Source organism: Schistocerca americana, chromosome 2 (genome assembly GCF_021461395.2).
Source record: "Schistocerca americana isolate TAMUIC-IGC-003095 chromosome 2, iqSchAmer2.1, whole genome shotgun sequence".
Taxonomy (NCBI): Eukaryota; Metazoa; Arthropoda; class Insecta; order Orthoptera; family Acrididae; genus Schistocerca; species Schistocerca americana.
The window spans coordinates 190,832,336-190,855,518 of record NC_060120.1 but is presented as its reverse complement, the minus strand read 5'-3'; the positions used below and the strand labels follow the sequence as shown (position 1 = coordinate 190,855,518).

At 42.6% G+C, this 23,183-nt stretch overlaps 2 protein-coding genes across 4 annotated transcripts in view; one reads left to right on the top strand and one right to left on the bottom strand.

Moving 5' to 3' along the window:
* Positions 1 to 3,838, bottom strand: part of LOC124591218 (glyoxylate reductase/hydroxypyruvate reductase) — a 65,388-nt gene extending 61,550 nt beyond the window's left edge. Inside the window, exons 1-3 of one of the 3 annotated variants that reach the window (XM_047131719.1) lie at positions 3,718 to 3,838; positions 3,184 to 3,422; positions 2,951 to 3,081 (exon numbers count right to left, since the gene is read on the bottom strand). In XM_047131719.1, coding sequence (XP_046987675.1) covers positions 2,951 to 3,081; positions 3,184 to 3,359 — 307 coding nt within the window. In that variant the 5' untranslated portion in view covers positions 3,360 to 3,422; positions 3,718 to 3,838. The other 2 variants (XM_047131717.1, XM_047131718.1) reach the window with 2 other exon arrangements.
* Positions 3,732 to 23,183, top strand: part of LOC124593865 (TGF-beta-activated kinase 1 and MAP3K7-binding protein 3) — a 488,317-nt gene continuing 468,865 nt past the window's right edge. The window contains exon 1 of the mRNA XM_047132213.1: positions 3,732 to 4,102. The gene's annotated coding sequence lies outside the window, so the exon portion shown is untranslated. The remainder of the gene's footprint in view (positions 4,103 to 23,183) is intronic.

Below are 23,183 nucleotides of genomic sequence, written 5' to 3'. Positions count from 1 at the left end.
CAGTTGAGTCAACATAAGCAAGGACTATTATTAGAAGAAAGACGAGCTAAAAATGGTCAGAGAGTTTGAAAACATAGGCAACATAAGATGCAAGATCAGCAACCTAGTAAAGCAATTTTGTCACCATATAAGTCTCACAGTGCTCTGGATAAAGCCATGGCTCGGGTGCTGCAATTGCTTACATTAACAAGGTACTGTCAACTATACCTGAAAATGTGAAGGTAGTTTCAATCTGGTCAGATGCTGTACCTCAATTTCAATCATTTCATAATGTGGAAATCTACTGGAACTTATTTGCTACATCCCATGGTAAAGGAGCTGTAGATGGAATTGGTGCAGTTGCGGAACAGCTAGTGGGGAATGCATTAAAAAAGCGAAAATTCATAGTAACTGATGCATCAACTTTCGCTCAGGTAGCTGCAAGTACAACAACTACGCAGGTTTTTCATGTGTCTATTGATGAAATTCAAGGAATCAATGTGAAGCTTAATCTGACGCAAATATTTTCTTCAGCACCATCAGTAGGCCCTACAAAACATTAAATGCATTCACTACAAGAAAGGAGTACTACAAACATATCTGCTGTCTCCAATGAATTTTGCTGCTGCATATCATCATAGTGAAGAAAACTATGGGAAGTGTGAAAACTGGAACCTGGTACAAAGTAGAATATGACAGTAAATTCAATGCTGGAGAAGTGTGTGCAGTTTTTGGAAATTCTTACTTAATCACTGAAAGGCAGTGTGCTGGTCACTATTTGAAATGGCCTGTAAAATGTGATGAAATTATAAAGAAAATTAATCAACTTGATGTTGTCAATGCAAGATGATATTTTCAATTCTGACTTTTAATTGAATTTACAATTCATTTTCCCAGATGTCATGCTCTTATAATTTTTCATAGTGTTTGAAAAGTGAAATGTTAATGTTAAGTTTATCTTATTTGGCACATAATGCCATATTTTCATTTCCCTGCTTGCAGCTAAAAAGATTTTCCAACAAGAAGTAGGAAGTAACAAGAGTCATGTATGTAACATTGAGTTGCGTGCCTGTTTCAATATATTACAATATTTCACATGTTATAAATATTTTTAAAAATCTATAACTCTGTCATTTGAACGTCAACCTAATATGCATTTTCTGTGATAAAAACCAGATCCATACTCCTAATAGTCTGAGGACACTTTTGAGCTAAAATGCATATTATGAATAGGATGTCCCAAATTTGCAACATGAGTCATGAAATAAATTACATTCTTGTTCTTTAATTTTAATGCTCTTCCCTGCTTAAATAACACTTCAAGATCTTTGCCTGAACAACACAATTTATAATGATGATTTACAAAAGAAAATATGGTTTTATAAAAGATAACAAGTCAACATAATAAAACACTGATTTCAAAATTTAACATGAGTCACCATGGAATCTCCCTATAAGTTAAAGGGAGAGTCAGCAATAAATGCATACATGCAGTAATTTTCCACCTGTGCTGTAGACTACTGCAGCAAGAAAAGGGGGCAACTAATAACACATGAGGTTTTAGCTACAGAGAGTTGTCAATGTACTGATCCCTGCAATCTAACACTAATTACTATGCAAAATACTACACAATATTAATTTTAGCATGTTTGTTATGTTTAAAACTAAAACTGGATATAAAAAAAGAAAACAGTACAAATAAACAATCAAGTCACGAAACAGTTTACGAGTTTTAATATTTGGAGCAGCTGACTGGGTGAACAGCAAAACAAACAGAAGATTAAAAATAAGCTTGAGTGTTTTTGGCAAACTGAACATGGTTTTCAAATTGAAGCTACCAGTGTGCCAGAAAACCAAATGTTTACAATCAGTTTGTATACCCTACTTCCACTTTTGATTTTATGGCAGTGGGACACAGACTATTAATGCAAAACTTGTTTAGAACCTTAAGGTTCTTCATTGAGGAGTTTGGAGATGTGTATTGGAAATTAGTACAACATATGTGGGGAGAAAAAAAAAAGTGAATGGATCAGAGAACAGATTGCAATGGAAGACATAACAAAGACTAATGAAACTGGAGTGGTCAGGACATACACCCAGGTAGTCCTTTGTGCTGGTTTCCAAGGTATATGAAAAGACTGATATGAGAATCTAATGGAAGTTGGGTAGTATGTAAAATTAGAAGACAAGCAAAAGCAATATGGGAGCATACAGTTGAAGATAATAAAGCATGAGAAGGTCTAGAAGGAAGCTGTGGTTGGCAAACAGTTGTTTATCATTATTAATAGCTAAATATTTGGTTGTGAACCAGTTGCTGTTCTTTGCTACACTACTTTATTAAATATTACCACACATGATGGAATTGTTTTGGTAGGTAATAAATATATTTTCAGTACTGCAATATTGCAATTGATGCACACACTTGAAAGGACTTTTACAACTGCACAATAATGGTAAATTTATAAAAAAAGACATACTTTGTCAATAATTTAGTTTTCAAAACAGGAAGTGAATAATGATGCCACTACAAACCATATTCTGTAATTGTGAATCTCCATGTGTGTTAAGTGGAATACCACAGGCATCTACTCTCACAGTACCTGTATGTCAATTCTTATGTTCTCCAATATGTACAGTACAGTGCAACTGAAGTATCCATTGCTAAATGAAGTAGCAAATGCACAATAGGCGTAGTGTAAATTGGTAATAAGAGCTGTAAGTTGTTCTGGGTGAGATTCCTCAGTGTGTCATAGAAGTCAATAGGAAACAGTTTTTACACAATTGCTCAGTCTCTGTTATATTACAGGGCCAATTTGCAACAATTCGGTACACACTACCGATCACATATGCTATGATTTTAGACTAATGTGGAAACGTTTTACATGTTAAGAAAGCAATACATAAGATGGAGTTTTGTGTTTATTCATTAAATAATTTTTAACGTCTAACCTTAAAACAATAAATGTCTTACCTGCACTATCTAACACTTCCTTGTCAATTTTATCCGTCAACAAACAGAATAGTGCATCCTTTCCTTTGATTTGCGTCATGAGTTCTGCTCTTTTCACAGGGCATTCTTGTTGCCAAACAGTGACTTCACAACTGAAAGCAAATTGAACTTTTTCACACATTAAGCACGTAGACAGTTATCTGGTGGAATTAAAATTTGTTTGTCCAATGGTAAGAGTATTTCTTTCGATTTACCTTTCCTGTAACAACTGAATTGCAGACTGTGGCACGTTCGGATGAGTGACGTAAACTTTAAACCGTCCCATTCCTGTCGCCTGTGAGATAAAATGACTCTGCTGTAGTGACTTGGACTTTCTGAATATAATTTTACCGCAGCTGGACCATTGTTTCCAAAGGTTTTGATAAATCATGAAGAACCGTTCTTCTCTTTATTTCTGTATTCTCCTTGTCAAGCAGGTACACGTTATGGTTATCTATAAAAGCAAGCACAACTCAAGGACATGACTTTCAAAGGACATGTAAACAGAACAGTTTGGAAATGTTATGTATTTTTTCCTACAACTTCTCTCACAGTCATACTAGCCCTCGCTTTAAGTTTTGGCACAATCAGGTCGAATTAAAGAAAAGCTACGGATCTTCCGTCCCTTCGACAAAATAGCTACGTCCATTATTTTATATTTATTAAATCTGAAAGCCCGTAATCAATTACTCTACTCGCTGAGAGTTTCGAATTTCGAAGTACATTCTTCCCCATCTTGCGTATTTTACCGGTGTTAGTTTGATTTGCCCCAAGAAATAATTGTGATCACTGCTGCTCTCTTGCGGCAACAGGTCGAAGTTTTTCCAAGTGAAAGATGTTTTTTGGGATGGTAGTCAGTGCTATCTATACTTACAGACCCTCAACGACTGTTGCAAAAGGAGGAGGATACAATTTGTGCAACAAGTGAATGGAAAGGAAAGCTTCAATCAATGAGTTGGATGAGAGAGATTTCATCTGTGCGAGGATACGTAGTGCAGTTGCTCGAAACGTTTCAATAGTTTAGATTTTTGTAGTGATAAGGTAGTAACTACATCGAAAAACAGTTGTCTCTCCCTCCAAATAAGTCACGCCTTTCAGTTTGTTTTCAAGAGACTTGAAGTACATCGTTGATTGGTAAGTTTCCTCAGTGTTTATGAAGCGTAAATAGAATTGCTTGAATATATATACTTAGTGTTTCATTATTAGTAGGTTAAATATAAAGAGGTGATGCATGCTAACTTTAGAGAAGTATCCTCTTCTGTCGTTATTTTATGTCAGAGTGAAAAATCTTCTTTGGTGTTTTCGTACCTGTTTTGACTTCGTTCATTAGTGAAATTATAATAATGTACTTGGGACTGACGAAAACAGATGTTAAATGGAAGTGTCAGACTTTAATATAATGTCTTGAAGTATACAACTTTTGCAAGCATTTGATCAGTGAATCCGTGGCATTCGAAATTTTTTACTAAATGGTAGTACCTCTTGTTTTCACGTAATAAGTTGTTTTTGTTAGGCGCGCTTGTCACAGGCAACGGCAGTTGGAAGTTACATTCGCTTAATTTTACGTAATTATACCCAGCTTCAGGTAGTGAATGATTAATATGAATTAACAGTAGCTTATTTCATTCTCAGTTAAGAGCGTAATACAGCGACAAGTTCGTGACCAGAACTCCTTAAACACAATTTTAGTGGCTTGTTTAGATATCGAAGCGTTTACACTGCTTAGCACTCTGCATGTAAATAGCATGCATCAGATGAGATAGTAAACTCTGGCGTTCCGAGTGTTTTTAGTGTGCGGTAAACAGCAGATGTAACTGTCACTGTGACCCGTGGCAGCTGCAGCACGTGTTGGCTATAGAGGTGCTGATAAAGAAAACGGTATATCAGTTGTGGATGTATGGTTGGTAGGGAATATCTGTAAAAAAAAAAATGCATACCGCAGTGGGAAAAAAAATGAAAGATCTACTCAGTTGTTGTCGTTGTTGTCCGTATCAAGTGTAACGTTCGTAAAAATGGTGTAATATTAATCAAACGAACGCAGTAGATCGGAGAACATATTCGGCGAAAAATAATTTTGAAAAGTTCTTTGTTAGCCAAACTTTGTTACTTGTATCTTGAGTGTCGGTGTGACAAGAACAAAGAACCATCGTAATTTTAGTGGACTAGTAGATAAAAATTTCTGGTGGCAGTCTTCCCAATAGTTACGTGCAGAAATTGGCTGCGCTTGGCCTTGAATCTAGTGCCATATGACACCACATGAGAGGTACTCTCTCGAGAGACTGCGGAACACCAGCACCAAGCAAAGCAACATTTCAGGAAATTTACGTTATATACGTAAAGAGGCGATTGATTGTGTATTCTTCTAGGATTAATGCAGAAATATGTAAAAAGTGTTCGAAATTAATCGGACAAAACACTATCGGCTGTTTCATCATTGTTCCATCACAATTCACGTTAAGAATTCCAGTCGCTTTACTTGCCTGTGTTTCGAAGATCGATATGGACAGCTGCTCAAGTACGGTCAGGCAGTTTTCATTTTAAAGAGCTGCTTTTATTGCGTAGCTGATGACTCGAGAACAATATAATTGTTTTAAGTATAACAAAGCAAGTAGCAGAAAACGTGCGCTTCAAGCCACTACTTCTCGGAAAAAGTTCGTGCCCTTTGAAGAAACCAAGCGCCCATACAAGAGGACATGCTGGAGGACTGCCTTGTAAGAAATCATAGTCTTGTTGGAGTATGTATAAGAAGACTTGTGACATATCAGTATGGGCGAAGGCTACTGTCTCCATAAATTAACAGTAGTCTCAGGAATAACATGCTGAACTAAACTGAATTCACATTGAACTGATTTGATCAATCTGTTTACTCGGCCGTAAGGTCTGTGAGAGAGACTTGCTTATGGATAATGCGAAAAAGAGTTAGAAAAATCCAAAACTATCGATCCAGGTAGCTGCTGATGAAACGAATTCACAATTGGCAGGAATACCCCGGAATATGCACTGACCTTCCTGATTTTCCTTGGCTTATGAAGCCATTCCAAACGAATGTTGTGGAAATTAACTAAACTGCGATCGAACTCTTTGTCATCTGTTAGAACATTCGGTATTCAGTTATTGTTAATGACTGAGATGTCAACAGTCTGTTGAACCATAACGAAACGGAAGATACTGCCACTCTTGTACTTCAAGCGTTTCAAAAGAAGCAGGTTTTCCCCATTTTAAGGGGAGATGGCTTGCTGGACTAAAAGCCTACAAAACACAGTTTCGTGATCTTGATAGTTCATTCACTTGTGGAATTCTCTGTGGATGTATACCGAGTGCTTCACAGTACTTGCCAGATAAGCGCCCCCTGCGGCGAACTCACGGCTCGTTTTGCCATCGCAATGGAATCGGCAGCGTCCGCCGTAAGGGTGGTTGAGTGGTTCTCAGTTGTCACAGAGTTAACAATGAAACCAAAGACCCCTTCAGTTCAGCTTAGTATAGAATGTTGGTGTGACCAGAGAAAGAAGATAAAGTATTCTTTACATTTAAAAATGAACTAGATGTTTTTTCTGTTTGTATTCACGGGTGAAAACTGTAGGTGACTGCGAACTAAGTAGTCATAATCAGAATCTGACTCATCCTAGGGGAGCAACAGAGTAGTGATTTCCGAAATGTGTTCGACTCTTGATAAATGGGTTGAAACAATGTTACTTTTAAATTAATTCTGGGAAAAATGCAACTGGAGCAAAGTACTCATCACTGGACAAACTCCGCACGCCTCATAGAAGTGACTGAAGTGTCGGCGTCCCTAAAAACGAACCCAATGTCTGTCTTCCTACAGTAGAAAAGAAAATGACGATGGGCGCTATCCATATTACGGCTAGGTCTCCCTAAGCAATGTAAAGGTAACCGAAATTCTCCGTGAGTAGCGGAAGCAAAGGACCACATAATAACTACCCATTCGTATAGGGCTGGCAAAATGGCTTGTTTCAGCAAATGATCACAAATTATTACGGTCCAGACTTTTATGGGAAACGTTTGTGGTGATCCTGAGGGTTGTCGTCCTGTTAGAATCCGCTTATTTGGTAGTTTAGACACATCCCTAATGAAATAGGCTCATCGCTAAAGAATAAATGAATAAAAAATATTTTATGTGGAGCGGTTAGATCGGTGATCTTTCCTTGCAGATGGTTATGGACAAAGAGAACACAAAATGCGAAGTCATCGAACCCCAGTCTCCAAACCTTCTTCGGGTGCTGTGCGTACAGTTATGTTCTGCCAACACATGGCAGACTGATCTCTGACGTGTTCAAACGTTCGCTTAGTTTCTCTTCCTGTCCGGAATCTACGCACTGCTAGTGATGTGCGCCGCGCGAGCCAAATTAAGCGACATATTACACTACTGATTAGAAAAGGAAACATTTATCGGCGGACCCTCAAAATTTGCAGGTTCAGTTACAGTAATATATAAAAAAACCTTGAGGCAAGGTTAAAAGAGTCACTAAAATACCACTGATAAATGCCCTGTTACAGTCTAACAGCATTCAAAGAGAGTCTAAGATCCATTATTCCATTCATTTTTTTTATAGCCGAAGTGGATAACTTCCGCTGATAACAGTTAATATACCGCCTTCCACTGGTTCCTCTCAACTTACGTAGAAATCTTCGCAAAGACAAAACAGAGTAACAATATAAAGAAACAAATGTCGAGAGTCACGCCAATACATTTCAGATATTCAAAACAAGCGTCCAGAAGTCTGTCTTTTCTGCCAACACCACCTCCAGCTAGCTAATAGCTCCATCATCTAAAACAAGGCCTCTGTTTAGTGGTTACTCAATAAGCTGCAACACTAACGCAAAAACTCAACTCGCACTTCTCTCACATGACATACTGAAAGCTATGTGACTGGAATTAGGACATTTTGCTACGGAGGACACAGCATGTTATCTTTGATGGAGAGTCATCGTCAGATGTAGAAGTAACTTCGAGTGTGCCCCAGGGAAATGTGTTGGGACCCATGCTGTCCATTTTGGATATTAATGACCTTGCAGATAATATTAATAGTAAAATCAGGCTTTTTGCTGATGATGTAGTTACGTATAATGAAGTACAGTCTGAAAGAAGCTGCATAAATATTCAGTCAGATCTTGAGATTTCAAATTGGTACAAAGATTGGCAACTTGATTTAAATGTTCAGAAATGTAAAACTTCGCACTTCACAAAACGAAAAATGTAATATCCTACGACTACAATATCAATGACTCACTGTTCGACCAACCTATACTACGAATACCTGGGTGTAACGCTTTGTGTGGATATGAAATGGAATTATCACATAGGTTCCGTTGTGTGTAAAGCAGGTGGTAGAGCTTCGCTTTAGCGGTAGAATACAAGGAAAGTGCAATGAGTCTACAAAAGAGATTACTTCCAAATGATTAAACGATCCATTCTAGAATATTGCATAAGTGTGTGGGGCCCATACCAAATACGACTAACAGGGGATATTGAACGTGTTCAGAGGAGAACAGCACGAATGGTTACAGGTTTGTTTGACCCGTGGGGAAAGTGGTACAATGATGCTGAAGAAACTGAACTGACCGACTCTTGAAGATAGGCGTAAACTATCCCGAGAAGGTCGACTAACAAAGTTTCAAGAATGGGCTTTAAATGATGACTCTAGGAATGTACTACAACCCCCTACATATCGCTCACATAGGGATCTTGAGAACAAGATTAGAATAATTACAGCACGCACAGAGACGGTCATATAATCATTCTTCCCGCGCTTCATTCGCGAATAGAACGAGAAGAAACCCTAATAACTGCCGTATGGGACGTACCCTCTGTCACGCACTTCGTGGTGGTTTGCAGAGTATGGGCATAGATGCAGAAACGGGAAAACTGATAAGAACATCAGACCCGATCCCAGGGACACAGTAGTAGATTCTTGTACGTTTTCAATACCGACAGGATAACTTTATCAATATCATTGTGGCTTACTAACACTGAACTTCACAACTACGAAACATTTTACATCAACGCGTCTGGCAAACATTTAGGACTACCGGCAGACTCGCCAGTATGTGAATGACTTGCGGGTGCGGAACTGGTAACCGGTAACGCCCCAGATGTGTTTCATCGGGTTCAGAGCAGGCGAGTTCATTATCATGCTCCCCAAACCAATGAAAACACACTTTGGACCTTGTGATCGTCAGTTTTCTGCTGCCCAAATAGCAAAAGTCGTCCACTACTTTGAATATCGTATCATTCGATTCAGTTCGACTAAATTCTGATTGCCTTTTTTTAATTGTTGTTGAAGTCTCGCGATAGCGTACACCTAGAACAATGTAAAATTCCTGCCCAATCAAAATCCTAATCGAATAATAACAAGCATCCAGAATGAGATTTTCACTCTGCAGCGGGGTGTGCGCTGATATGAAACTTCCTGGCAGACTGAGTGCCGGACCGAGACTCGAACTCGGGACCCTTGCCTTTTGCAGGCAAGTGCTCTGCCATCTGAGCTGCCCAAGCACGACTTAAGACCCGTCCTCGCAGCTTCAATTCTGCCAGTACCTCGTCTCCTTCCTCCCATCGTGCTTGGGTAGCTCAGATGGTAGACCACTTGCATGCGAAAAGCAAAGGTCCCGAGTTCGAGTCTCGGTCCGGCACACAGTTTAAATCTGCCAGGAAGTTTTATATCAGCGCACACTCTGCTGCAAAGTGAAAATCTCATTCTGGAAAAATTCCTCCAGGCTGTGGCTAAGCCATGTCTCCGCAATATCCTTCTTCCAGGTGTGCTAGTTCTGCAAGTTTCGCAGAAGAGCTTCTGTGAAGTTTGGAATGTAGGAGACGAGGTACTGGCAGAATGGAAGCTATGAGGACGGGTCGTGAGTCGTGCTTGGGTAGCTCAAATGGTAGAGCACTTGCCCGCGAAAGGCAAAAGTCATGAGTTCGAGTCTCGGTCCGGCACACAGTTTTAGTCTGCCAGGAAGTTTCAATTACAAGTTTGTTGGAGCTCTTCTGACGGCAGGACAGTGGTTTGTGGCGCTTGTTGTAAGACGAGGAAGAGGAGGGCAGGAGGCAGTGGAAATGGGTGCAGTAATAGGCTCTAGGAGGTGGTGCTGAGCTGTGAAATTATTCCACAAGGATAGTATATATTATATCTGATCAAATGTATCTGGACAGCCCTATGTAGTGCAGACTAGACCACACCACTAAAAGTCACGAGAGGTGGGCCCTTTAGTATAAAAGGAGGCAGTGAATATTGTGTTGTTCGTAGAGAAGCAGTAACAGCAGAATGAGTCAATCAGAAGAGCTAGAGCTTAGTGACTTCGAACGTGGAGCAGTTACTGGCTGTCGCCTGAATGACAAATCCATCAGGGACCTTCCAACCCTTCTAAAGCTGCCCACGTCGGCTGATGGTGGTGAAGTGGAAACATGAAGGAACGACCACAGCTAAATCAAGACCAGGCAGGCCTGATATACTGACTGACGCACCTTAATGTGGCGAAAGGTCGGAACACACAACGCACCCAGGAATATTTTCTAACGTGATTGTTTTGATGGCTCACGTGTTGTGGTGTTAGGAGCCGTGATGTTGCATAGGCGTACTGACCTCCAAATCTTTAAACGCGTTACAAAATGGTTCAAATGGCTCTGAGCAATATGGGACTTAACATCTGAGGTCATCAGTCCCCTAGACTTAGAACTACGCTACTGGCCATTAAAATTGCTACACCAAGAAGAAATGCAGATGATAAACGGGTATTCATTGGACAAATATACTAGAACTGACATGTGATTACATTTTCACGCAATTTGGTTGCATAGATCCTGAGAAATCAGTACCCAGAACAACCACCTCTGGCCGCAATAACGGCCTTGATGCGCCTGGGCATTGAGTCAAACAGAGCTTGGATGGCGTGTACAGGTACAGCTGCCCTTGCAGCTTCAACACGATACCACAGTATCAAGAGTAGTGACTGGCGTATTGTGACGAGCCAGTTGCTCGGCCACCGTTGACCAGACGTTTTCAATTGATGAGGGATCTGGAGACTATGCTGGCCAGGGCAGCAGTCCAACATTTTCTGTATCCAGAAAGCCCCGTATAGGACCTGCAACATTCGGTCGTGCATTACCCTGCTGAAATGTAGGGTTTCGCGGGGATCGAATGAAGGGTAGAGCCATGGGTCGTAACACATCTGAAATGTAACGTCCACTGTTCAGAGTGTCGTCAATGCGTATAAGAGGTGACCGAGAAGTGTAACCAGTGGCACCCCATACCATCACGCCGGGTGATAAGCCAGTATGGCGATGACGAATACACGCTTCCAATGTGCGTTCACTGCGATGTCGCCAAACACGGATACGGCCACCATGGTGCTGTAAACAGAACCTGGATTCATCCGGAAAAATGACGTTTTGCCATTCGTGCACCCAGGTTCGTTGTTGAGTACACCATCGCAGGCGCTCCTGTCTGTGATGCAGCGTCAAGGGTAACTGCAGCCATGGTCTCTGAGCTGGTAGTCCATGCTGCTGCAAACATCGTCGAACTGTTCGTGCAGATGGTTGTTGTCTTGAAAACGTCCCCATCTGTTGACTCAGGGATCGAGACGTGGCTGCACGATCCGTTACAGCCATTCGGATACTATGCCTGTCATCTCGACTGCTAGTGATTCGAGGCCGTTGGGATCCAACACAGCGTTCCGTATTACCCTCCTGAACCCACCGATTCCATATTCTGCTAACAGTCATTGGACCTCGACCAACGCGAGCAGCGATGTCGCGATACGGTAAACCGCAATCGCGATGGGCTACAATCCGACCTTTATCAAAGTCGGAAACGTGATGTTACGCATTTCTTCTGCTTACACGAGGCATCACAACAACGTTTCACATGCTGTTTGTGTATGAGAAATCTGTTGGAAACTTTCCTCGTGTCAGTACTTTGTAGGCGTTGCCACCGGCGCCAACCTTGTGTGAATGCTCTGAAAAGCTAATCATTTGCATATTACAGCATCTTCCTGTCAGTTAAATTTCGTGTCTGTAGCACGTCATCTTCGTGATGTATCAATTTTAATGGCCAGTAGTGTACTTAAACCTAACTAACCTAAGGACATCACATACATCCATGCCCGAGGCAGGATTCGAACCTGCGACCGTAGCAGCAGCGCGGTTCCGGACTGAAGCGCGTAGAACCGCTCGGCAAACCGCGGCCGGCTATACTGTAGCAGTTTTTCTGTTTATGGTCCAAGTTTCATCGAGCTACTGGTATGTTATTTGGCAGTGACACATCATGCGAAAGTTGCTTTCGCCCTTACGTTGTCCACATCGGTGTATTTACTTGTTCATGACATATTTTAGGTGACCTGTCATAGGTGCCTAACCTGTATCCTAAAGTGTGCCGAAAGCATGGCAATGTTGGGATGCAGTTTGCAGTGTTATTGGCGCAGTTTTCTGGTGCAGCTACCACGTAGTCAACTGCCCTCAGAGCTCATTATTCCTCTCCAAAATGTAAAGAAAGAAGGCCCATTCTTGAAAGTCCGTTGAATCAGAGCAAACATGTGTGAGCGAAACGTTTCAAAAAATGGCTGTTAGTATACAGGGTGGTCCATTGATAGCGACCGGGCCAAATATCTCACGAGATAAGCGTCAAACGAAAAAAACTACAAAGAACGAAACTCGTCTAGCTTTAAGGGGGAAACCAGGTGGCGCTATGGTTGGCCCGCTAGATGGTGCTGCCATAGGTCAAACGGATATCAACTGCGTTTCTTTCAATAGGAACCCCCCATTTCTTATTTCATATTCGTGTAGTACGTAAAGAAATATGACTGTTTTAGTTGGACCACTTTTTTCGCTTTGTGATAGTTGGCGCTGTAATAGTCACAAACATATGGCTCACAATTTTGGACGAACAGTTGGTAACAGGTAGATTTTTAAAATTAAAATACAGAACGTAGGTACGTTTGAACATTTTATTTCGGTTGTTCCAATGTGATGCATGTACCTTTATGAACTTATTTCTGATAACGCATACTGTTACAGCGTGTTACCCGTAAATACCACATTAATGCAATAAATGCTCAAAATGATGTCCGTCATCCTCAATGCATTTGGCAATACGTGTAACGACTTTCCTCTCAACAGCGAGTAGTTAGCCTTCCGTAATGTTCGCACATGCATTGACAATGCGGTGACTCATGTTGTCAGGCGTTGTCGGTGGATCACGATAGCAAATATCCTTCAACTTTCCTCACAAAAAGAAATCCGGGGACGTCAGATCCGATGAACGTGCGGGCCATGGTATGGTGCTTCGACGACCAATCCACCTGTCATGAAATATGCTATTCAATATCGCTTCAACCGCACGGGGGCTATGTGCCGAACGTCCATCATGTTGGAAGTACATCGCCATTCTGTCATGCAGTGAAACGTCTTGTAGCAACATCGGTAGAACATTACGTAGAATATCAGCATACATTGCACCATTTAGATTGCCATCGATAAAATGGGGGCCAATTATCCTTCCTCCCATAATGCCGCACCATACATTAACCCGCCAAGGTCGCTGATGTTCCACTTGTCGCAGCCATCGTGGATTTTCCGTTCCCCAATAGTGCATATTATGCCGATTTACGTTACCGCTGTTGGTGAATGACGCTTCGTCGCTAAATAGAACGCGTGCAAAAAATCTGTCAACGTCCCGTAATTTCTCTTGTGCCCAGTGGCAGAACTGCACACGACGCTCAAAGTCGTCGCCATGCAATTCCTGGTGCATAGAAATATGGTACGGGTGCATTCGATGTTCATGTAGCATTCTCAGCACCGAAGTTTTTGAGATTCCCGATTCTCGCGCATTTTTCCTGCTACTGATGTGCGGATTAGCCGCGACAGCAGCTAAACACCTACTTTGACATCATTTGTTGCAGGTCGTGGTTGACGTTTCACATGTGGCTGAACACTTCCTGTTTCCTTAAGTAACGTAACTATCCGGCGAACGGTCCGGACACTTGGTTGATGTCCAGGATACCGAGCAGCATACATAGCACACGCCCGTTGGGCATTTTGATCACAATAGCCATACATCAACACGATATCGACCTTTTCCGCAATTGGCAAACGGTCAATTTTAACATGGGTGACGTATCACGAAGCAAACACAGTCCGCACTGGCGGAATGCTACGTGATACTACGTACTTATACGTTTGCAACTATTACAGCGCCATCTATCACAAAGCGAAGAAAACGGTCCAACTAAAACATTCATATTTCTTTACGTACTACACGAATATGTAATAAAAAATGGGGGTCTCTATTAAAAAAAACGCAGTTGATATCCGTTTGACCTGTGGCAGCGCCATCTAGTGGGCCAACCATAGCGCCATTGGTTTCGTTCTTTGTAGTTTTTTTCATTTGATGCTTATTTCGTGAGATATTTGGCCCGGTCACTATCAATGGACCACCCTGTATACAATAAGACAGGTATGTTCATGTTGGCAAACAAAGACATCTCAATGAAAGAATTGTACACAGCGCCCCATGCAATCGATTACATAAATGGAATTGTGATAGGGAGCCGGGAAATTATGCCGTAATTAGCTACGACTCTGGAAATGTTTGCAGATTCGGTGTACATTAGACATTCGTATCCAATGAAAACATTCACACAGTACGTTTGAAATGGTGATACAACACTTCATAGCACATGAAGAACTACGTTGCCTGAAAGGAAATGATAGCCTCTGCGAGATCTGTTGTTCCATCGAGTTTGGATATTATTATTTTATTTAACCCGATCTGATTAGGCCATCAGACCCTCTCTTATATCGGACCAAATTTTCGCACATACATCGTAGTTACCTAGGAAATAACAATTGTAATACGACAACCAGTATTACAATGATTTGAGTTTCTGTAGGTGCGGTGTGAGTTAATTAAGCTGATTGAACTAATAAAGTTAATACTGGCAGTACTTTTACTGCTGCAGTTGCTGCCACTAATATTGATTATAGTGATAATAACAAAGACAATAATGACAGTGTCAGATATGAAAATAATTTATAGGTGTGCAAACTAATTTTTTCTATATAGGGAGTTCTGTGGAACGGAAATTTAGTGGGAGTGGAAAATGAAGACCTTGTTGGAAAGAAGGATGTACAGGGACAGTGGTAAACCTTATTGTTGCTTTAGTAAATACGTCGTTAACTGTCTTCTGAATGTGGTGATTTTATTCAGTTCTCTAATATAATGCTGGAGGTTATTCCAAAGTCAGGTTCCTGTTATTGAGAAGAACTTCGAAAAAGTGACTGAATGATGGAACGGGACAGAAAGGATTTTTCTCTGTTGGGAACGGGTGTTTCTGCCGTGTTGTTCAGACACGAGTGTTAAGAGCGGGGAGAGATATGAGGGACAGTGTTCACTGATAATACAGTAAGGGAGACAGGGGGTATGGAAATCTGTGCACTTGTCTGCACGCAGCCAGGATAGTTGTGCATATGATGGTGAAAAGTAATCAAAGAGTGAAACATCATAAATATAATTAATACAGACATTCATAACCAGTTCCAGGCACCGTAAGCTTTCTTGAGAAAGATCTTGCAGAACAACATCGCTCTAATGAATGGTTGGAAGTATAAGTGTTTGTGAAAGTTTCTTTTTCAGGTCAAGAGGGAAGAGCTTTTTAAATTTTTGTGGGGCCTGAAGAGATTCTGATGCCGTTTTTGCTCACTGCAGTTACGTGCCCGATCCAGTTTAGATTTTCATGTATTACTCGTGGGCTCTGCTGGAGATGGTAGTGATTCCCGATATTTCGGGCCTTGAGCCTAGAATGACCAAGCAGTACCGCTTGGGTTTGAGACGGGTTGAACCCATTTTGATAGTACACACAGGTCGGTACTGAGATTCTCGACAGCTGTCTTCAGGTTTTTAAACGCACTTATACTCACTCCTTACCAAAGACGATAGCTTTCGGCTTTCTGATCGCTGATATTTATCGGTTTCACTATTGTAGGTGTTAGCAAACAGAGCTGGACAAAATCTTGTCAGTGAAACTACCTATATGGTAATAGTCACCGGATACCGCACGGAACTTGTTCTATATTTCATCAAAGTATGTATCGAAAGTTACGCTGTGTTGGCTCTCTGGAATATCTAAAACTGTAGTGGATAACGTCTGAGATACCTTTCGCATCCCAGTTTACTGTAAGTAACGGGTAAGCGATGTTATGCGAGAATACTACTAATAGGTCAAGTGTATCGTCTGACAGCACCATTGCGCTCAGCAAAAACAAATGTAACACACGACGCCATGATATGCGGAAAGGCCCGCTAATGTTTGACGATGCAATTGCTGAACAATATCTGGGAACAGCGAGGACCATTAAATATCTGAGTATACGTACGGAGTAATTTAAAGTTGAACGATCACATAAAACTAATAGAAGGAAAGCCAGATGCCAGACAGATTCATTGGAAGAAAACTCTGCAGGTGTAGTTAGCTAACAAACCATGTTTGATCAGTAGCATAATATTGCTCCGCCATGAAGGACACTTATCAGATGAGATTGACAGAAAAAAATTAAGAGCGGCGCGTTTTGTTACGGATTCATCTAATAAGCACGACGGACTCACGGAAAAAGGAATATTTAGAGGAGGGGTGTCCAACACGGGGATCGCATGCGTCCGAAGAAGTGAGCATCTGTCACACGATGGGGGAACAAAAATCCCCAAAATTCCGTTAATGTGAAGTAGATTTATGATAAATTGAATATTTTCAATTTGAACTCCCGCCACAGTTGCTATTCTCTCATTGGTCCATCCTCTTTTTTCTCGGCAGCCCAAAAATGCTCGTCTTCTTCCAGTGTGGCTCAGTCAAGTGAAAAGTCTGGACGTACCTGATTTAGAGTTTTGTCCTTCTGTCGACGATAAGTTCAGATTAGGAAACTAAGAGGGAAGGAAATCGGCCGTGCCCTTATCAGAGGTAACATCTGGGCATTTGCCTTCACGATTTAGGGAAATCACGGGAAACTTAATTCTGGATGTCCGGCAGGAGATTTGAACCGTCGTCCTCCCGAATGCGAGTCCAGTGGGCTAACCACTGCGCTACCTCGTTCGTCAATAGTCGTGGTGAGGCTCATCAAAGTTCAGTGGCGTTGTAAATCATGGTCTGGTTTACTATTAGAATTCCTAGAATAATCAACCAAAATTTTGCTTCCTCCCATGCAGGTAGAAAGACGGTGACGACAATCAGAGATCTGAGTTTACATGGAGGCTTACCGACAAAATTTCTTCCTGCGCACCATTCGCGACTCGAACAGGAAGTGTACCCTCCACCAAACACCGTAGGGTGGCTTGCATTGTGTAGACGTAGACCCAAAGAAGGTTAGGGTTTAATGTGAAGTGGACATGATAATTTCAAGAGACGGGACACAAACCCTGGAAGTCAAGGGGAAGGAAATCGCCAATATACTGGCTAGTAAAAGTGTGTGTGTAATGTCTGCCAACGCACCATTTCTCTAAAAGGAATTAATAATTAACACACAGGAAGGTGATCCTGAGATTTTTGTTCTTATAATAGGTATATCATTGTTTTCAGATCTTTGTCTGCAATGAAAATATGTCAGTTGTTTCAGTTTAAACACATCGTGTAAGGTAGTAAGTGATTTAGTAAATGATAACTGCCGGCCTCTGTGGCCGAGCGGTTCTAGGCGCTTCAGTCCGGAACCGCGCGACTGCTACGGTCGCAGGTTCGAATCCTGCCTCGGGTATGGATGTGTGTGATGTCCTTAGGTTAGTTAGGTTTAGGTAGTTCTAAGTTCTGGGAGACTGATGACCTCAGATTAAGTCCCATAGTGCTCAGAGCCATTTGAACCAAATGATAACTCTAGCCATAATGTTTTTGGGCGATACCCAAAACATAATGTCTCTCTAGCCAAAACCGCCCAAAATAATAATTTTTGTAGGGCTTGCGTTTTAATGCCGGCACGGTAGCTCAGCGTCTGCGGTCAGAGAGCTGGTTGGCCTCTGTAGTAAACTGAGTGGAAGGATCAACAGAACGAACTTATTATGAATCACTGTAATTTTTTTCCTGTAGCTAGCACAAGTAATCTGTTTATTTTCCTTGATTGCAAACTCTGCATGTAAATGCATTGTTTATGAATAGCAAAAGGAATAAACATAAATTAGGGTCTCAAGATGGATAACACATCAAATCCACCATCTCATAACTAGTTTTCCAACATGAAGCTAACAAAATGTTAACCATACCAGAAAAAGGCGGTAGAATTCCTAGTCTGCCCACTCCTGTAGATATTCTCGGTAATGGAATTTTATGTGGCGTTATTGAAAAGGAAGTGCAGAAACGATTCATTCCTGTAAAGCACTTTCTTTACACATTTTACAGAAAGATGTATGCTATTCTGCAGGTTTTGTGTTTATTAAAATTAGCTGATTGGTTGGATAGAGCTAGACAGTAACATTTGTTTGGGGAAGGAAAATGTATTTACAGTCACTATGAGATGCGGCGACGAAATAGGGCTAACTTCTTGGACAAAACCATAAGCCAACAGTTAATAGAGCATGAGGTAGAAAAAAGCCTGAAGATCGTGTATCCAATGTGTCTTAATAAGGCACAAGACTGGTCTGTTCTTCAGGTGTAAGATAACGCACTTTTTTATCATTCCATAAGGTAGTGTTGACAACATGGCAAGCGCTGTTTCCAGCTTTGTTTTTGGAGTTTAAATAGAGCATTTTTGTTTTAGTTTTACATAGGCTGTAACGGGTAGATTTCGACATAATAATTGAAAAAATGAAAAAGTGTAGATTCCATCACGCCTAAAAAATTGTTTGAATTTATGAATATCTGGATTTTAACAATACATAGTTCAATAGCGGATGCAAATGATGTAGCTGAGAGTCGTTACATAATTTGTTTATCAAGGGGTAAGTGTTGGGGCCATTGATATTTTCCCTACATAAAGAATGGTTGAAAAAATTGTACACCAATTGAATGAACTAACAGGGGAGTCAAAATACAACTACTCTGGAATAGGAACTTGTGCTGTTAGATGTACTCATAATCCTGAGCCAATGAAAGCTTTGGAATTTCGGGGCAAACTAGAACAACCAATGCACACAAACCTTAAGTTCAGCTAAGATAATGTACTGTTTATTCAACAATATTGTACGTTACAGAATGTGTCCAAAACGGCTACCATGACAGTCAGTACAGGATAACATTCTCGTTCATTCTACCAAGTGCACCAGGCTCAGACCCTGCAAGTACGTGGCGAGAAAAGTTTTTTCGTCGGGAACTGGTGTGATTCACACGAGACTTGATATTTCACAAAAAAAAAAACCGGTACACCAACTTACGGCGCGTGTGCATTGATTGTCCTTGTCGTTTCTGACATTCAAACGCTTTCAACGACTGAGGAATACTTCCTATACTACAAGTTTCCATTCCATAGTTGTTGCATTTCAACTCATCTATCACCTCCTTCAGTTTGTGCACAACCTACTGAATTACCCTGTATATGAATGATTTATCTTACATAATTTCACACTGCACCGTCCTCGTACACATGGTAGTTAATCAGTTGTTTCTAGGTTCCGGACCGGGAAACGTAACGGTAGCTGTATGTTCCAATACAGATCTACGAGCAACTTACGACAGGACCACCAAAATGCGAGTCAAACTAGAGAATACAAAATTACATATTATAGCGCATCAACGACTCATCGTTTTACATATGCGAGAGTTTCTTCCACACGTTGTTCTAAATGATAGAGAGAACCCTTTCGGCACCTCAACTAGTTATCTTTGTTTAATACTGGATAAAAAAACCGCTGATTTCGCGTCATCTTTTAAGCAAAATATTCTTTTCCCCAGCTGCCATCGAAAGCAGTGACCCGTTCCCAGTCTTGTATTGAAACGCAATGGAGGTGGGGAAGCCCGAACGCTTCACGAACACGTATGAGCGCTGCTACGTGCGGCGATTCGCAACGACCAGCTGGTTGCGTAACTGGCAGCGCGCCGTTCCAGGAAGGGAGGGCTCGGCGGGTGTCTTTCGCGGAAGGAAACGGTCGCAGATTCTCACAAGAGAAATTTCCTGTCAGCCGGTTGGTCGGGTCGAGGAGGAAAAGCGACGCTGTTTAACTAATGCTGCTAGCTTAGCTAGGATATGTGGTGGTTTGTGGCTGCTCTCTGTTGAGAGTTGGTGCAAAAGGGAAAGAAAGGTCGTTCAGGAATGTTGACAGATATCTGACACAGAATACCACCGTCTCCGATGCATTATTTATTTCTAAATTACCATAAACCTTCAGAAATGTTTGCACTCGACCTGCACAGTGTTGTTCGGGATAGGCAGAGAGAACTTTTTCCTTTCACTTACCAACTGTTCTGTAGAAAACACAGGAACGTGTGAGATAATCAGTCGTGCTACGAGTTGAGATGTCTAGGTACGTCGCGAAGAGATGTCTAGGTACGTCGCGAAGAGATGTCTAGGTACGTCGCGAAGAGATGTCTAGGTACGTCGCGAAGAGATGTCTAGGTACGTCGCGAAGAGATGTCTAGGTACGTCGCGAAGAGATGTCTAGGTACGTCGCGAAGAGATGTCTAGGTACGTCGCGAAGAGATGTCTAGGTACGTCGCGAAGAGATGTCTAGGTACGTCGCGAAGAGATGTCTAGGTACGTCGCGAAGAGATGTCTAGGTACGTCGCGAAGAGATTTTTTTTGTTGTTGGGGTTTAAGGGCGCTCAACTACTGAGGTCATTAGCGACCAGTCACAATCGTTAGAGCACATATAATCTAGTAAAACTCAAGGGGAAGGGGGCGGGGGACACCAGAAAGTCCTTACAAAGATGCAGATAAAATAACTAAAAGAGTTAGATGTCTTTGGACAAGCCAGTCAAAGTTATAAAACGCAGAACACGAGCAGCTGCTCGAGCGTCATCAGCTAAAATATCTGGTAAAGTAAATGGCAGGGACAGGACAACACGACATTGAGTAAAGCAGGGACACGACAATAAAACATGGCGCACTGTTAATGCTTGACCACAACGGCACTGCGGGGATGGGTCACCGGAGAGCGGGTAGCGGTGGCTAAACCGGCAATGCCCAATCCGCAACCTGGTCAGAAGGACCTCTTCTCGCCGAGATGGTCGGGAGAAGGTTGTCCAAGCAGTTGGGAGTGGTTTTACTGCCCGGAGCTTGTTTCCTTGAAGGGATTTTTTTTTTTTTTTTTTTTTTGGTAGGGTTTAAGGGCGCTCAACTGCTGAGGTCATTAGCGCCCAGTCACTGGTGTTAGAGCACAAGTAACCTGCTAAAACTCAAGGGGATGAGGGGACATCAAAAGGACCTGACAAAGATGCAGATGAAATAAGTAAAAGGTTAAATGTCTTTGGTCAAGCCAGTTAAAGTTATAAAACGCAGAAGACGAGCAGCTGCTCGAGCGTCATCAGCTAAAACATCCGGTAAGGTAGATGGCAGGGACAGGACAACACGAAATTGACTAAAACGGGGACACGACAATAAAACATGGCGCACCGTTAATGCCTGACCACAAGGGCACTGCGGGGCTGGGTCACCAGAGAGCAGGTAGCGGTGGCTAAACCGGCAATGCCCAATCCGCAACCTGGTCAGAAGGACCTCCTCGCGCCGAGATGGTCGGGAGGAAGTTGTCCAAGCAGTTGGGAGCGGTTTTACTGCCCGGAGCTTGTTTCCTTGGAGGGATGACCAAGCATCCCACCACAAGGACACAAGCCTCTTACATACATCCCCACAAACGTCAGATGACGGGACACAATGGGAGGCTGGCCGAGGCTGGAGGACTGCAGCCTTGGCTGCAGCATCCGCAGCCTCATTCCCAGGCACTCCCACATGTCCGGGGACCCACAGAAAGCTGACAGAACCGCCATTATCAGCGAAACAATGGAGGGACTGCTGTATTCGTTGAATCAAGGGATGGACCGGATAGGGAGCCCCAAGGCTCTGAAGAGCACTGAGTGAGTCAGTGCAGAGGACATACGATGAATGGCGGTGGCGGCGGGCATACTGAATGGCCTGATGGAGAGCAAAAAGCTCGGCCGTAAAGCTGGAACATTGGTCAAGGAGCCGGTATTTAAAGGTGGCGGTCCCGACGACAAAGGCACAGCCGACACCATCGTCAGTTTTGGAGCCATCGGTGTAAATAAAGGTGTGACCAGCAAGTCGAGCACGAAGTTCGACAAACCGTGAGCAATACACTGCAGCCGGAGTACCCTCCTTCGGGAGTGAGCTGAGGTCGAGATAAATACGAACCGGAGCCTGGAGCCAAGGTGGTGTCGGGCTCTCACCCTCTCTGAAGGTGGTAGGGAGGGCAAAATCCAATTGTCGAAGCAGGCGACGGAAGCGGACTCCGGGGGGCAGCAGGGCAGACACATATAACCCGTACTGACGGTCGAGAGAATCAGCGAAGAAGGACTTGTAAGAGGGGTGTTCGGGCATAGACAACAGCCGGCAGGCATACCGACACAGCAGTATGTCGCGCCGGTAGGTCAACGGTAACTCGGCAGCTTCAGCGTAAAGACTCTCGACAGGACTAGTGTAGAAGGCTCCAGTCGCAAGACGTATCCCCCGATGGTGGATGGAGTTGAGCCGGCGTAAGAGGGATGGCCGAGCGGACGAGTAGACGAAGCTCCCATAATCCAGCTTCGATCGGACTATGGACCGATACAAGCGAAGCAGGACAGTGCGATCCGCTCCCCAAGATGAACCGCTAAGAACTCTGAGGACATTAAGGGAACGTGTACAACGGGCCGCCAAATAAGAGACATGTGGAGACCAACACAGTTTCCGGTCCAACGTGAGCCCTAGAAACTTAGTTGTGTCCACGAATGGGAGAACAACGGGACCGAGATGTAAGGATGGCGGAAGGAACGCTTTATATCGCCAAAAGTTGATACAAACCGTCTTCTCTTCAGAGAACCGGAAGCCATTTGCCACGCTCCATGAGTAGAGGCTGTCTAGACAACGCTGGAGGCAGCGCTCCAGGAGGCATGTTCTCTGGGCACTGCAGTAGATCGCGAAGTCATCGACAAAGAGAGAACCTGAGACATTAGGTGGAATGCAATCCATAATTGGATTGATCGCGATGGCAAAAAGGGCTACGCTCAAGACGGAGCCCTGAGGCACTCCGTTCTCCTGGAGGAAGACGTCGGACAATACGGAACCCACACGTACCCTAAACTTTCG